Source organism: Aspergillus campestris (genome assembly GCF_002847485.1).
Source record: "Aspergillus campestris IBT 28561 chromosome Unknown P168scaffold_2, whole genome shotgun sequence".
Classification (NCBI taxonomy): Eukaryota; Fungi; Ascomycota; class Eurotiomycetes; order Eurotiales; family Aspergillaceae; genus Aspergillus; species Aspergillus campestris.
Window position 1 is genome coordinate 2151967 of NW_020194337.1, and position 14274 is coordinate 2166240.

General features: G+C 52.7%; 6 protein-coding genes across 6 annotated transcripts; 2 read left to right on the top strand and 4 right to left on the bottom strand.

Moving 5' to 3' along the window:
* Window positions 1-8: 8 nt before the first annotated feature.
* P168DRAFT_309264 (putative chromatin structure remodeling complex protein RSC3) lies at window positions 9-2219 on the bottom strand (the record flags this gene model as incomplete). The annotated part of the gene is made up of 4 exons (XM_024839284.1): window positions 9-389; window positions 447-578; window positions 775-1187; window positions 1235-2219. The coding sequence occupies 4 exons, from the start codon at window positions 2217-2219 to the stop codon at window positions 9-11; spliced, it is 1911 nt and encodes a 636-aa protein (XP_024696231.1).
* Window positions 2220-3009: 790 nt separating this feature from the next.
* On the bottom strand, window positions 3010-4384 carry P168DRAFT_99293 (F-box protein). Its single transcript, XM_024842266.1, has 2 exons — window positions 4363-4384; window positions 3010-4294 (listed from the first exon to the last, which is right to left on the bottom strand). Exon 2 carries the CDS (start codon window positions 4269-4271, stop codon window positions 3108-3110), a length of 1164 nt encoding a protein of 387 aa, XP_024696232.1. The 5' UTR covers window positions 4272-4294; window positions 4363-4384; the 3' UTR covers window positions 3010-3107.
* Window positions 4385-7180: 2796 nt separating this feature from the next.
* On the bottom strand, window positions 7181-7965 carry P168DRAFT_302525 (uncharacterized protein). Its single transcript, XM_024838666.1, has 2 exons — window positions 7717-7965; window positions 7181-7652 (listed from the first exon to the last, which is right to left on the bottom strand). Exons 1-2 carry the CDS (start codon window positions 7787-7789, stop codon window positions 7387-7389), a joined length of 339 nt encoding a protein of 112 aa, XP_024696233.1. The 5' UTR covers window positions 7790-7965; the 3' UTR covers window positions 7181-7386.
* An 886-nt stretch (window positions 7966-8851) lies between these two features.
* On the top strand, window positions 8852-10908 carry P168DRAFT_264663 (putative C6 transcription factor; the record flags this gene model as incomplete). The annotated part of the gene is made up of 2 exons (XM_024834870.1): window positions 8852-8940; window positions 8988-10908. 2 exons carry the CDS (start codon window positions 8852-8854, stop codon window positions 10906-10908), a joined length of 2010 nt encoding a protein of 669 aa, XP_024696234.1.
* A 77-nt stretch (window positions 10909-10985) lies between these two features.
* P168DRAFT_325021 (DUF1445 domain protein) lies at window positions 10986-11877 on the bottom strand (the record flags this gene model as incomplete). Its single annotated transcript, XM_024840941.1, has 2 exons — window positions 10986-11129; window positions 11191-11877. The coding sequence occupies 2 exons, from the start codon at window positions 11875-11877 to the stop codon at window positions 10986-10988; spliced, it is 831 nt and encodes a 276-aa protein (XP_024696235.1).
* A 311-nt stretch (window positions 11878-12188) lies between these two features.
* Window positions 12189-14143, top strand: P168DRAFT_248814 (allantoate permease family MFS transporter). Its single transcript, XM_024834139.1, has 4 exons — window positions 12189-12607; window positions 12661-13084; window positions 13170-13572; window positions 13626-14143. The coding sequence occupies exons 1-4, from the start codon at window positions 12415-12417 to the stop codon at window positions 14052-14054; spliced, it is 1449 nt and encodes a 482-aa protein (XP_024696236.1). The 5' UTR covers window positions 12189-12414; the 3' UTR covers window positions 14055-14143.
* The last annotated feature ends 131 nt before the right edge of the window (window positions 14144-14274 follow it).

The following is a 14274-nucleotide window of genomic DNA, read 5'->3' on the forward strand; positions in this document are numbered from 1 at the left end:
GAAAACGATCAAGTAAAAAGAGGCCGTATCTCCTGCTCCCAGTCGAAATTCTCGAACAATGTCTCAAAATCTATGTCTGTATCCCCGGATAAACCACCGTCGACTGCCCTGGTTTCATCAGAAGGTTGTCCTGACACAGCGCCTGCGCATGCCGACAGGACAGAATCGAGAACCCGTCGAATATATGCGAGGCCTTTCATACAGGTATCGTAATCACCTTCCCTACTGGGGAAGAAGGTTTCGATCTGTGCTGCAAAAACACTGAGATTTTGGATAATCTTGGATCGGGGAAAGGATGTCCCGCTTGTTGCTTGGTTTGCGGATGACTGTGAGCGGCGGAGCAATTCCTTCGACAAGACGGCAGCGGCTGGAAGACCGATATAGGAGAACTAATACTGTTAGACGAGAATTTCTAAAGCATCGAAACTAGATGATTTGATACGTACATCGAATATGGTGAGATGACTCACAGGTCCTGCTCGGGATTGCTTCGAGACCAAATCTAGAAGGCCCGCGAGGATATCCTGGGATGTATCAATTAAGGGGTCCGGGATCTGTCCAGTCTTTCTTGCGACTGTCTGGTAGAGGAGAAGGTCTTGATAGAGAAATTCGAGACGAAGCGACGCTGCTAATGGATGTGTGTTACTAGGCGACCAGCGGAGGAAAGGAGGAAGTCTGAGTCGGATCTGATTCGACTCGTGGCGGATCTTTCTGCGCCCACAATATCAAATTAGCAAAAACACAGAAGTATACGTTTGAAGGCACGAACTCCACCCTGTCCCACAAGTTATCCACATCCCGGCTGAGCGACAGTTCCAGGATCATCTCCCGGAGAATGCTGGCCAGCAGGGTGAGTCGGGGTCTCGCTCCTTTGTCCGGGTCTCCCTGCACATTCCAACCATCTGGATTGAGTTGCTGGATTGCGGCCTCCCGAATGGAGGCCTCTGCCACCAGGTCATCCCAGCTAATATCCAGAGGAAACCGTAGATCACAGTATTGCCGGCAAATGCGAGGAGGCCGACCCAGAAAGGTAGCCAGCTCCTTGTCCATCGAGTATGCAGCTACCATGGTTCGGCTGCGGATTTCAGACAAGAAGAAGGGAGTGCGCTCATCCACCGTTCGCTGGTGAAGGCCAAGGGCAAATACCAGGGAAACTACTTCGCCTTGTCTCTGCCATGTTCTGTAATCTTAGACAAGGTCAGATCTCCATCCCATAGGCGGACGGAACACTGACCATTGGACCCGTGCATGTCGATTATGAAAACGGTGTGTTGAACGGCTGCCCAGCACAGGGGATCACTGATTACACCGACCTTATTGCAGAATTGCAAGCACATATCGCTGACTGCGACGGCGATCTTTCGCAACCCATGCCGATCTTTCCCCGGGATCCCGTCACGCGTGAGGACCGCTTCGCCTGGTGAAATCCGATACGTTGCGGTACCTACCAAGGCAAAGATTAACCCGATGGTTTCCCATCTCGGAGTCGTCTGTGCAACATATTCGGACAATGTCATAGCAGGATCCGTTTCGATCGTGGCTACGGTGTTGCGGAAAACCAGTCTCGACCCTTCTAGAAGACGGGCATGTCGATTATTAGCACTGGAATCTTGCACCACACCGTGGTATAGCATCCGCAATCCGAGTAGAGCTTCTCGGATCAGTTGTGGGCCAAAGATCCACCCCTCAAACAGGTTGAACCGCTTTTCAAGCAACTCTGCGTAGAAGGGAAGGTGGTCTAACAGCGACAGGATCTGTGCTCCGATTTCCACCATTGTTGAATCAACTGCCTCCGTGTTGATGTCAGCGAGAAGACTCAGCTGCGACCCACCATCCGATGCATCATCACCGAAGACCGTTGCATGGCTCGTGGGGCCCAAAAACCCCAGTGGGGAGAACGATTCATCCCGATTCCCGGTTGGCTTCGGTTCGAATCTACGAGCAGGGACGGAGGGCGATTTGTCTACCCAGTCGAACGGTTCCCTATTCGGGGAGACATCATCATCATCAGGGTAAGATTCTCTCTGGTTTTGATTGCTACGGACCAAGGTTCTCTTCGGTCGGCCTTTGGTGAGAGGGCACGGGTGATAGGTGCATTGCTGTGTTCGACGGCTTGTTACACACCGCTGACAGACTGGAAGAGTGTGATCGCATCGGAGCTTGGATTTGCGGCATGGCTCGCATGATGAAAGTAGGCCATTCCGTCGAGGAGCTGACATGATCTGTGGGGTAGCAATATCCTAGTAGGGGGGATGATCTTGGTGATCAAGGAGGAGGAGGGGTCGTAGTGTAAAGAAGTGATCAGACAGGGGTCTGTTCAGCGCTATGACTATTTCGCCCAAATGGCTGCCGCTAGCCAATGTTAATGCTTCTGGTGGATTTCGCTAAACAAACACTGGTCGTCGTGGTAGTAGTATCAGAACTGATAGATGTACTGATATCTTGAAAGTCTCTCGGGTATTTACCAGGAGTCCCGTGACCTTCTATATGGAACTTGCGCTTACTATACAATCAAAAGTTATATATAGAAGACCACCTTAGAAGATGCCTAGAGTTGAACCTGGTATGATGTCGTACCTCAATAGGGTTATCCTACCCCGGCTACTTATTCTCCTACTTAGTGATCACTCAACTATCATCGCCGGGTGCTTAGTACTAAGTTAGGGAGGAGGCGTCGGAGCTGTCTGTAGAAAAGCACGTACACATACGGATCATATGTGAGAATCAAGGCAGTGAGCTATATGCTACGATTTTGCTCGAACAAGAGATACAATATACTATCTTGTACACTGAATCAAGAGAAATGCCAACATTCGTAATAATTGTTATTTTATCATAATGAAGAGACCTTGAATGTTAAGATTAGACGGTTCTGATAAAAAATAGAATAAGACACAGGAAAGAATAAGAGATGAAAAAAAGAAATAAGAAAGAAGACCGGAAAATATCAGAGATAGAATAAGAGATAGAACAAGCATACTGGATACTCAATCAGGTTGTTCATTAGATGTTGGGATATCAGTCACATCAAGCCTGACTACGATGCCATTCGGTATTTTGGTGCAGCGGCGGAGAGACAATAGAACGAACGGATTGAAGACTACAATCTACTTCTTCAATTGAAATTGCCCCGTCGCACTGACAAGAAAATCCTCACCACTTCTCTGCCACGGCCAGTCAAGCGGCGGCCCTTGCCGCTTAGAAAAATCATACCTCTTCCTCACTTGCCGGCAATGGAGAAAGTGCCCCGGCAGGTCCGTCGCCCTAAATGCACGGTCATAGGCCACCTTCACCGACGGCTGCTTTTTCCACGACGCCGCTGGAAATATCGGCCACTTAAGGGAGAACTTATCTTCCGCCACCTTCTCCTCCCAGTGGTAGGTGCAGGCGCGGCAGTACGTGCCCGGCTCGAGGGTCTGCGTCTCGCAATCCCAGTAAGGAAACGCCGTTGCGCCGCAGTGCCGCCAAAAGTCGGCGTCACCGTTGTGGGCCGGGTGCGGCGGGATGCCCCGGCGACGAACGGGCTTAGTGCGACGTCCCTGCCGGAGATCACCCCGTCGCTGGCGGTAGGCGTCGTCTGCGGCCGTCGAACGCTCCTTGGCTAGCTGCTTCATAGTCTCCAGACTGCCGTGCTTGCGGAGGCCCAGTTTCTGCGCCTGGGCCACGTCCACGAACTTGTGTCTTTGGGTTCCCTCCCCCGGGAATTCCTCCTCCGAGATGTTGTGTATCACCGGCAGTGATTTGATCTGGTGGCGGGAGATGCCGAAATGGAACATCACTTGCCGCACAGGGGCGACTCGATAGTCGGGGCTAAAGAGGCAGCACTGGAAGCAGAGACGGGTCACCGTGGGAAGGTAGAGATATGGTCCGAACTCTCCACAGGAGCGGCACCAGGGCTGGCAGAACTCAGTGAACAGCCAGTGGATGGGGAAGAAAGACGCGCACTTAGTAGCATGCATGACCCGCAAGGCATCCGGAGCGTGTTGTCGCAGCAACTGATATACCGGAAAGGATTCGACGAGGTGCCTTGTCGCAAGGTTGACTCGGCGTACCTGTCCCAAACTGGGCACGTCGAGCTCGAGGAAGATCTGATGGATGAGCTCAAGTGGGAGTTGGCTGGCGAGCGACGGCACGAGTAGTTTGCCTGACATTCTTTTGATGGGTGGGGCCTTGTACAAGTTGACGACTGGCCTTGATTTATGGGTAGTTGGATATAGATGGAGAAAATCCATCCCGGGGTGGTCCCAGCGATATGCTGTTCCTGAAGACATGGTCTTGTATGGAATGCGATGGTCTTTGATAGAACATATATGGTGGAGTCAGTATAAATCAAGTGGTATGCACTCTACCTTCCCATCATACCAACATCGTTGTTTCATTTCTGTCGTCATTGATGGTCATCCGCCGTACATCCACGGGTATCGAAATTGATATCCGGAACAACACCTGACACGAGATACTACAATAATCTTCTATAAACCCTAATGCTCAGGTTTACATTGGGCCGGAGATAAAGAGGGGTTAGATCCCTAGCACCTAAACTTAGTAGATACTAGAACAAGGCTGCAGATGGACATCATCATGACATATCTGGGATATAGTACTCGTCAATACTATAGATTAACCTCAGCCACAGCACCGATGTAACAGATTAGTATCAAATTTAGGCTTGACATGACTGATATCTCGATATATAACATGGATAATGTACTAGACATCATTGATAGTATACTTTAGGAACAAATATATAGTCCTATCTTACGCTCACGTCATTGCTTCATCATTCGCCAACTCGTCATTTGACTCATGGGCAGTGTTAAGGGTATTGACCTCCTCCCATGTGCCGCCAGGGCGATCATATACCCTGAGGGTCCGATGTCCCACCAGGTGGTTGTAGCAATAGGCCGGGACCCGCATCTCCTGCCTAGACTGCAATGGATCGCGACATGATTTGGTGCCGCTGCCGGGGATCCCGCAGTGTGTACATCAATACTAGTACCTGATCCGGAACCAGAAACACCTGCCATCGATCAATACAAAACTCTGAATCTCCCCGAATATGATTCCCTATATTGGGACAGAGAGGACGATATTTAGAGTCCTAGCACACAACTTTTAGTACGTACTAGGTGCTGGACCGGGGCTGTAGATGGACATGACATACCTGGAATCTGATAGTTTGGTCCTTATCATGCATTGATCAGCCACTGTCCTAGAATACCGAACGCTATTTGATCGGGCTTGATATGCCAGATATTCGACGTTTAAGGTGGAGAAATTGCTGTAGATGTCATTAATTGGAGTGTATAATTTTCCCTCCATTCGTCATTATCCGTCATTGACCTTCATCCAAATCCTCCTTTGGGCCATCACGCCGACAGTATACCGTCCTCGCCTCACGTCCCACCAGGTGGGAGTAGCAGTATCCAGGCATTCTGACTTGGTGTCTAGGCCCCAAAGGATCGCACCGTGAGTTGGTGCTTCGGCGGGGGTCACATTGCCGAAATGCCCCGCGGTGGGAGCAACCACACCGGTACGTGATTTCGTACCAGAAACACCTGCCATAAATTACTACAAAATCTCTCTATTAGTTCGTATATTCCGGCTCACATGGGGACAGAGAGAAACAGTGGTTGCAGTACTAGCTCACACCCGTTAGTAGGTGCTAAACCGGACCTGCAGATGGACATGACATACCTGAGTACTATAGTATTGATCAATATCATCCGCAGTACCAAAACAGCGAATAGTATCTGGCGATATTCAAAATGTAGTATGTGTCATCAATTGTATATGTTTCGTGATAGTAATATAGCCTCCCATCTCGTCCACTTGTCATCGACCGTCATTGATTTCCATCTAAGCTCGCCCATTGGGCATCAGGTCAGCCAAACATCATCGTGGCTTTACGTACCACCAGGTGGGAAAAGCAATATGTTGAATCTCACCTCGGCCATGCAGCGAATTGCACCGGGTATATTTCTCCCAGCGGGGGTCGCATTGGCGGTATGCCCCTCGTTGTTTGCACCCCCACCGGTATCTGGTTTGAAACCAGGAACACCCGCCATGAAGTACTATAACAACTCTTTATCAACTCTCATATTTTGGATCACATTTGGGGGGGAGGGTGGTGACTGTGGTACTAGGACAAAACCGTTAGTTGGTGCTAAATTGGAGCTGCAGGTAGACATGACCTACGTGCTTTTTGTTGGTGAATTGCGCTGATTGCTTTTTGTTCCAGACAATTTGCCCGGGTAAAGGCATGTCCCAACCCCCGATATATGTGACTTGGACGTGTCTGAGTGGAAATTTCTTTCCGTGTATGGGGTATGAGGCTGATTGGTTTACTCCTAGCATATAAGTTTGGCAGCGGACGGAGTTTTGAGCCTGATATATGGGATTATTGTGTCGGCTACGTGGATTGGCAGGAACATCCCAGGTAGATTCCTGCCTTCATGCACAATGCGCCTTCCGTAGGAGGACTGATGACAACGGTCAAAATATAGATAAATTTCATAATTATCAATACAATGAAAAAGTTGCGAATAGTTGCTAGGAACATGAAGAGTCAAAAGATAGTCTACATGGAAAAAGAGTGCAAGTCAGCTGAGGTTGGCCGACATTATGTTCCCTTTTTCACATTTCATAGCCAGACAATGCAGTGAATTCAACCTTCACTTTCCGACCTATACACCAGTCACCTTGGAAGCTTCTACAAATCTACAAACTCACGTTTGGCACATTCACTCCTCATCCCACGCCATACTTCCCACCCCTAGTCTTGCAATGAACAAATCCTCTGGATCCCACGTCTGCTGAATCCTCAGCAAGCGTCCATATTTCTCCCCATATCAGTACATTCTCTGGAAGCCGTCCTGTAAGAACGCACTCACGTTCCATGTCCAATAGCTGTACGAGCTTGCTCTCGGAGTGCAGCTAACGGGGGCTTGGATGATCTTGGGACTGCGGTCCAGCGTCTGTCAGCCGCTCGCTGAGTCGCTGATTCTTGCTATGAGCTTGTCACGGGAATATGCTTGTAAGTGGGGACTATGGGCACGAGGGTAGCCGGTATGGAATGGTTTATTTCCGATCAGAGACGAGTACGGGCCTTGCTGAGTGTTAGGACTAACCTGTGGTACTAAGTCTGCTCACCGCACTACTGTAAAATGGAATATAGACTGTGAATATGTGACTGATACAGGTGAAATACTTATAGACATTCTGCGAAGAATATTTCCCCCAAATTCCCCAACAATCACCCCAACGGCTCATCTGATGCTTCAACTCCACGCACAAATTACATTCGTAATAGACATAAGAGAGCATGTCCCGTTAACTGATATTGAGCCGAGTCTCACCAAGCACCAAACAAAAGCGCAAGCCAACTCACGACCCATTCACACCGCATCCTCCCAAAATCGGATCATCATCCTTATCCAGACACTCATTATGAGGGTCCAAATTCGTACACCTATGGCGGGAGCAGAATTTCGTCTCCCCCTTCTCGTTCCAGTTTCCAACCTTGAGATAGCACCAGTTCTGCTTCTCCCCGTCCTTGACTTTTAACCCTGAAGGGATTCCATGCCGGTAATCGGACGACGGGTAGCACGTTGTTCGGCACATTCGGTTCCAGCATTCGACGGAATTTCCCTCTGTTGATGGTTAGATCTTACTTTGTCCTTTTCGATTCAGACGTATAGATACAGGGAGACTTACGTGGTTCCACGGCCGCCGACACGAGGGGTCCGGTGGCGAGGAGGAGGAATCCGAGGCCGAGAGTGGTTTTCATTTTGACGAAAGTTATTGACTGTGGTAAGATAGAAAGACCAAAGAATTTGCACAGCTAAACGAGGATGCTTATGCTTATGCCCAAAGACCGACGAAGCAGGGACGAGGCGAGCACTTTTATGCTGCCTTCAACCACGACGGTATAGTAGTGCAACAGACTGGATAACAACCCCAGACACTAGGCGGTGCTTCGAAGTGTAACCTATTCCGCTCTCTTTGTTTATAGACATGGGATCCCCTCGCTCGCTCCTTTGTTTGGATTCCACCAGGGCATGGATTGACCGGAAAGGGGCAATGGTTAGGGCCCGAGGGGTCACGTGTGTTGATTGTTCTTTGCTTTGGGAAGTATCTTCCATTTCCCTGCTCAATTGGACAATATCAGGCTGGACAATACGAAGGGTCTTACTGAATACTAACAAGGGCCATTCGGGTGTTGGGCGTCTTACCCTGCTAGGTGCATGAGCCGGTTCTTTGTCTGGAGCATAGACACCACGCTGTATGACGCATCCAGGTTGATGGTTGGCGTAATGGGCATTGCTAGTAAGAATTCTACAACGAAACCTAAAGTGTCTTTGATTGTTTACTAAGATGTGTGTAGGATGAAGATTGTTGAGTGTTGGGAGGACATATGGCATATTGATCCGTAATATATCGATGGAAGTTGGATAGAATGGGCTTACTGGTTCATGAGATAGCCCCGGTATTAGTATTCCAACCAGTCTGAAAGGCACATCAGAGTCCGATAATTTCAAATTCACCGTTCTTGATTGGAAATACAACTTCAGGAAGTAAGATACCTATACACATCAGTGTTGACACATACAATCTCAAGTAACCCACCTATTCACCTATTCGTCAGAAAAGCTTCACCCACGGACAGTACGACCAAAGAGGAAGTGGGTCTCGAACTGCATCCTGATTAGTTGCAAGACTCCACATCCCCAGGGTTATCCTCGGCTACGGAATGAATCCCCGTCATTTCCGCGTCTTGTCCCTATTACTATGTGATATCCCGGATATCTGCCAATATCCCGCTCTCCTCCCCACTATGATTGATCGCACCATGTCTTCCTCCCTGGATGAACGACCCATATCAATCCACGACAATGATCCTCCGCGGAAACGCCGGCGGAAGTACATCGCCAAAGCCTGGTATGCCCGCCCTTCTCGGAAGTCAATGGCCGACACTGACCGGCCAGCAATGAATGTAAACGCCGCAAGATCAAATGCAACGGACAGATCCCCTGCCTCCGCTGCGGTCGCCAAGGCATCGACTGCGTGTACGCCGATCGTCCCAGCCGCGGCGACGACGATGACGACCCTCAAATTCTGGAGCGGCTATGCGCGCAAATGAGCGCCATGCAGGACCAGATCGCCACGCTGTCCGCCACCGTCCAGACCCTATCGCGCCCCGACCTGGGGAGTCAGACCGCGGCCCGCGCCCGGCCCAGTCCCCGCACGGTCCTCCGCGGCGCCCCATCCCCGCGCGAACCTCCCTTCCAGGGCCCGACCACCTCGGGCTTCGGCTTCGACCTGGCCCGCTCCAGTCTAGAGCAGCGCGGCATAGTCCAGCCCCGCGACGCCTCTCCAGCTCTCCTCCCCCCGTCGCCGCCGGCCGTCCCGCCCGCCCCCTCGGGGGAGGACCCGCTCGCGACGATCTCCAAGACCGAAGCCCTGCGGCTCTGCCGCGTCTACGAGGAGGAAATGGGCATCATGTACCCCGTCCTCGACCTGCCCGACCTCCTCCACCAGGTTGAGGTACTCTACTCCCCCGCGGGCGAGGCGGCCCTAACCCGCGACGACGTCGACATCCTCCGGCTGGTGTTCGCGTGCGCCCTGACGGCCGAAGCCAGCGGACGCAGCGAGCTGGCCCTCGCCCTCTTCGACACTGTCCGCGACGGCGCCGACCAGTGCGTCTGGGGCCCGCCCGACATCCCCAAGATCATCTGCCTAACGCTCGTCTCCATCCTGTACTTCCAGCTCGACGAGGAGACCCTCGCCTGGCGTACGATCGGCATCGTCGAGCGCATGTGTCTCGAGCGCGGCCTCCACCGTCGCGAGTCGCTGCACCAGCCGGCCGTCATCGCCGCCGGGCGCGAGCGCGTCGTCCGCCTCTTCTGGTCCATCTATGTGCTGGATATGCGCTGGAGTCTCGGCACCGGCATGCCCTTCGCCCTAGAAGACACCGACATCGACCCCTGGCTTCCCGAGCCCGAGGAGCACCAGACCCCCTACCTGCGCGTGATGATCCGCTACAGTCGCCTGGCCGCCAGGGTGTGGAAGTTCGTCGCTGCCTTCAACAACACCAACGAGATCAAGAAAGACGAGATGCACTACCTCGACTGGCAGGTTCTGCGCTGGGTCGCCGACATGCCGGATGCGCTACGTCTCGACCCGCCGGCCTCATCCTCGTCGCCATCCACGACAAAGTCAGCAACCACCATCCCCGAAACGCGCGGTCTTCGCCGCCTCCGCTGCATGCTATCTCTCCGCGCAAACCAGCTCCGCCTTCTCATCCACCGCCCCGTCCTCCACTCAGCCGCACACATCGTCCGCTACCCAGCCGAAAGCCAAACCGTCGTCGACATCGCAGCCGACACCGTCCGCAGCATCACGCGCCTCAACGCTACCTCCGACATCTACCGCCTGCAGCAAGTCACCTTCAACTACTTCCTAGTGTCCGCGCTGGCAGTGCTCTTCCTCGCCGTGGCGCAGACCCCCGCGCAGTTCAGCGCCCGCTGCAAAGACGAGTTTTACATGGCCCTCGAGCTTGTCAAGGGATTTTCCTCCCGCTCTTACATCTCTCGCCGGCTGTGGACGTCTCTGCGTGGCTTGCGCCAGTTGGGTCCGCAGCTCGGCTTGCAGACTCATCCTGACGGTGGTGTGGAGGGAGGTGTACCGCCCCTGCAGTCCGCTCCCGCAGCACCCCCTGAGGGCGGGAGTGCGCTGGACGGCCCGCAGATGACGCGCGAGCTGATGGAGTGGTTCGAGGCGGTGGGAAACCTCGAGGACCAGATCATGGGTGTTGGCGTTGGCGCATCGGACGAGTGGCTGGGCGGACGGGGATATCCGCTGGATTATGGAGCGGAGCTGTCGAGTGTGATGAGGGATTGTTTCTGAGGTATATTTGTATTAATCATGGTAGCATGTATTGTTTAGTAACAACTGTAAGAATATAAGAATATGGTATAATGATATCACCGCAATCCGCCCCGCAAGCCCTCCAGGTCCTCTGTCTTCCAATCGGTAACCAGCATATGTCCCGGTTCGTGAGAAAAGACTAGTCCCTCGATCTTGTCGCCCGCGGACTCGACTGCCAATTGGGGAGTAACACCACACGCCTGCCACAACATGATCAGTAAGTCTGTCAACGAGAAAAAGGGAAGAGAACGGGGAACAAACCCAGAAAACAGGAACCTCCCCCTCCTCAAACACCTGCGGCTGGCCAAAATCCGGTCGTCCAATGTCCGTAATCCCTAGCCTTTCCACCGCATCCCACCCCCACGCCACGGGCTCCCCATGCGCCGCCAGATACGGGCGCGACACTTCGCGTACGCGCTCAATATCTTCCGGCCTGTAGGGCCGCATGGATACCACGCAGGTGGCGTTTGTGAAGATCCCTGCGGGGAGGAGCGGAATGGTACTGCGGTACATGGCGACGATACGGCCGGTGGAGTAGTGACGAGGTGGGAGGCCTGCCGCGGCGAGGGCGTCCTCAAAGGAGAACGAGCATCCGATGAGGAACCCCACATAGCGTTGGTGGGCGTCCCATACGTCGAGTAGGTCGGTTCGCGTCTCGAGGTATTTCCCGTTGCGGTAGACGCGGTATTTGGGGAAGTCGGTGCGCAGGTCGAAGTCACTGGCGGGTTGGATGCATTGCGCGGGTGTGATGGAGTTCGTGGAACCGGGTTGCGTGCTGATTCCGAGGAGGGGGCAGGAGACTGGGTTGCGTAGACAGAGGTCGTGGAAGTCACTGGCGTGTTGGGCGGGCAGGATGAGGAGGTTGGCTTGGAGGTGACCGGGGGCGAGGCCTGCGGTGTTGGTGATCTTGTTGGTGCGACTAAGAAGCCGGGTGTCGTATGCGGACATGTTATTGCTGTTGTTGTATCTGTCTGTATCTCTGTCACTGTATCTGTATATTGCTTTGAAGTTGTTGTACAGAGAGATATGGTTAGTGTCGTGTTGAAGGATCTGGATATCGACATGACGGAGAGTACGATAATTGGAGATATACATCGGAGCCCATAACCCGACACCCCCAGATAATGGCCGTCCTGGTCTCTCCGCACGCCTATCAATGGGTGTGATTGGCGTTATAGAGACCCTGGGTGGGCCCATCTCCACTTCCTGTGCCACAATCACGAATGAAGCCTTAAGGATGAATCTCCAGACCCACCACTTATCAGCTCATCGGCCCGACGGCGTATCCAGACGGCAGATATTCGCCGATCCAGGCGCTGGAAAGACGCGACAGGATGGTCTGACGGGTCCGGGGAGTTTTCATTACCTGATGGATGAATGTGATATGGGGTTCCCCACGCTTATCGATGGGCCAAGTTCTTTTTAACCCCGGATTTCTCCTGACGAATTCACATTCCCCACGGACAGCCTCGAACCAAATACATCATGGCTGAAACAGAGAAGGTCGACGACCTGAAACCGACGGAGCTCGATGTCAAGGAGACCGACTTTGAAAATGTCGAGAATATTGTGTTGGACCCGAAAAAGGAGAAGAAGCTGCTCATGAAGTTGGACTTGGCTTTTGTTCCCATTATTATGGTGACATATCTCTCCTGCTTCTTGGACCGGACCAACATTGGTATGCTTTTGGAATTCCTAGAGCCCCAACAACAGATGAACTAATGAGAACAGGAAATGTCAAAGTAGCCGGCATGCCCGAGGCCATCGGCGCCTCAGACAGCCAGTTCTCCACCGCCGTCTCGATTTTTTACGTCACTTACGTCCTGCTGGAGGCTCCCTGGGCGGTGCTCATGAAGAAGCTCACTCCCCGGAATATCCTCACCGGGCTGTGCATCGTGTGGTCGGTGGCCACCGTGTTCACCGGGTTTGTGGAGAATGTCGCATCGCTGTATGCCACGCGCCTTATCCTGGGCGCTTGCGAGGCGGGCCTCTTTCCCTGTCTCAACCTATACTTGACGATGGTGTATCGTCGTGAGGAGCAAGCCAAGCGCGTCTCGTATCTGATGAGTTGTGCGGCCATCTCGGGTGCCGTGGGGGGGTTGCTTGCGTATGGACTGCTGCATATGGATGGGATTGGAGGGAAGGCTGGCTGGAGGTATGCATATTCATCTTCCCATCCCCCCCTGGGCTTGACCGTCGTGGTCCATCATACCATGCTATATTGTACTGACGGTGATTAGATGGGTATACATCATTGAAGGCCTCTTCAGCATCGTCTGCGCCCTCCTGATCTGGTTCGGTCTGCCCAACGACCCCGCCAACGCCTACTTCCTCACCGACGAAGAGAAGTGGATGATGCGCGTGCGTAACGAGCAGCGCCGCCACTACATGGGCAGCGAGCACTTTACTTGGGAGGAGATGTGGCTTGCCCTACGCGATCCCAAGCTCGCCTTCAGCGCCGTCGTTCAATTCTGTCAGGATATCCTGCTCTATGGGTTCAGCACGTTCCTCCCGACGATCCTGCAGAGTATTGGGTATGATTCGCTGATGAGCAATGTGTTGACCGTGCCAGTGTATATCTGGGCGGCGATTGTGTTTGTCATTCTGGCGTTTATGGCGGATCGGTACTCGAAGTTTGCGGTCGTATGTCTCCCCCCTTTTCTTTTTCTCTGGCCCGTTTGTGCTAATAAACACAGTTCCTTATCGGGAGTAACGTCTTTGGCATCATCGGATATATTCTCCTGCTATCTGTCTCCAATAACTCCGTCAAGTACTTCGCCACCTACCTCTGCGGCATCGCGACCTACACCGGTGTGGGACTCAACATTGCCTGGCTGAACGTCAACGTCGCGCCGCATTACCGTCGCGCCATGGAGATCGGTCTGCAGCAGACGGTGGGAAACTGCGCGGGTATTGTGGCCGGGCAGATCTATCGGAAGTCGCCGTATGTACTCGGAAATTCGTTCAGTCTAGGGGCGTTGGTGGTCGCGCAGGGGGTCATCGCCGTGCACGCGTGGTATTTACGACGGGAGAATGCAGAGAAGGTGGCGATTGAGGGGGGGAAGGAAGACACGCGGCGTGTCCGGACGGGAGACGGCGAGGTAGAATTTCGGTATCATTATTAGATTGTTGGCTGTATTCTATGTACGTGGTTTGCATGTATATCCCTTTGCGGTGCTCTAGATGCTGGCAGTTTGGTAGAGTTGTCATGTTGTCTTGAACGAGGGGATGGGCTTCAGTGACTCATACCATCTTTTATATTTCTCAACAGTCCAATCCAAGCAGATCCCAGACCAGAACACCTCGCTAGTAGGTGCCCTGATGAAATAAATTCACTTCATCTGC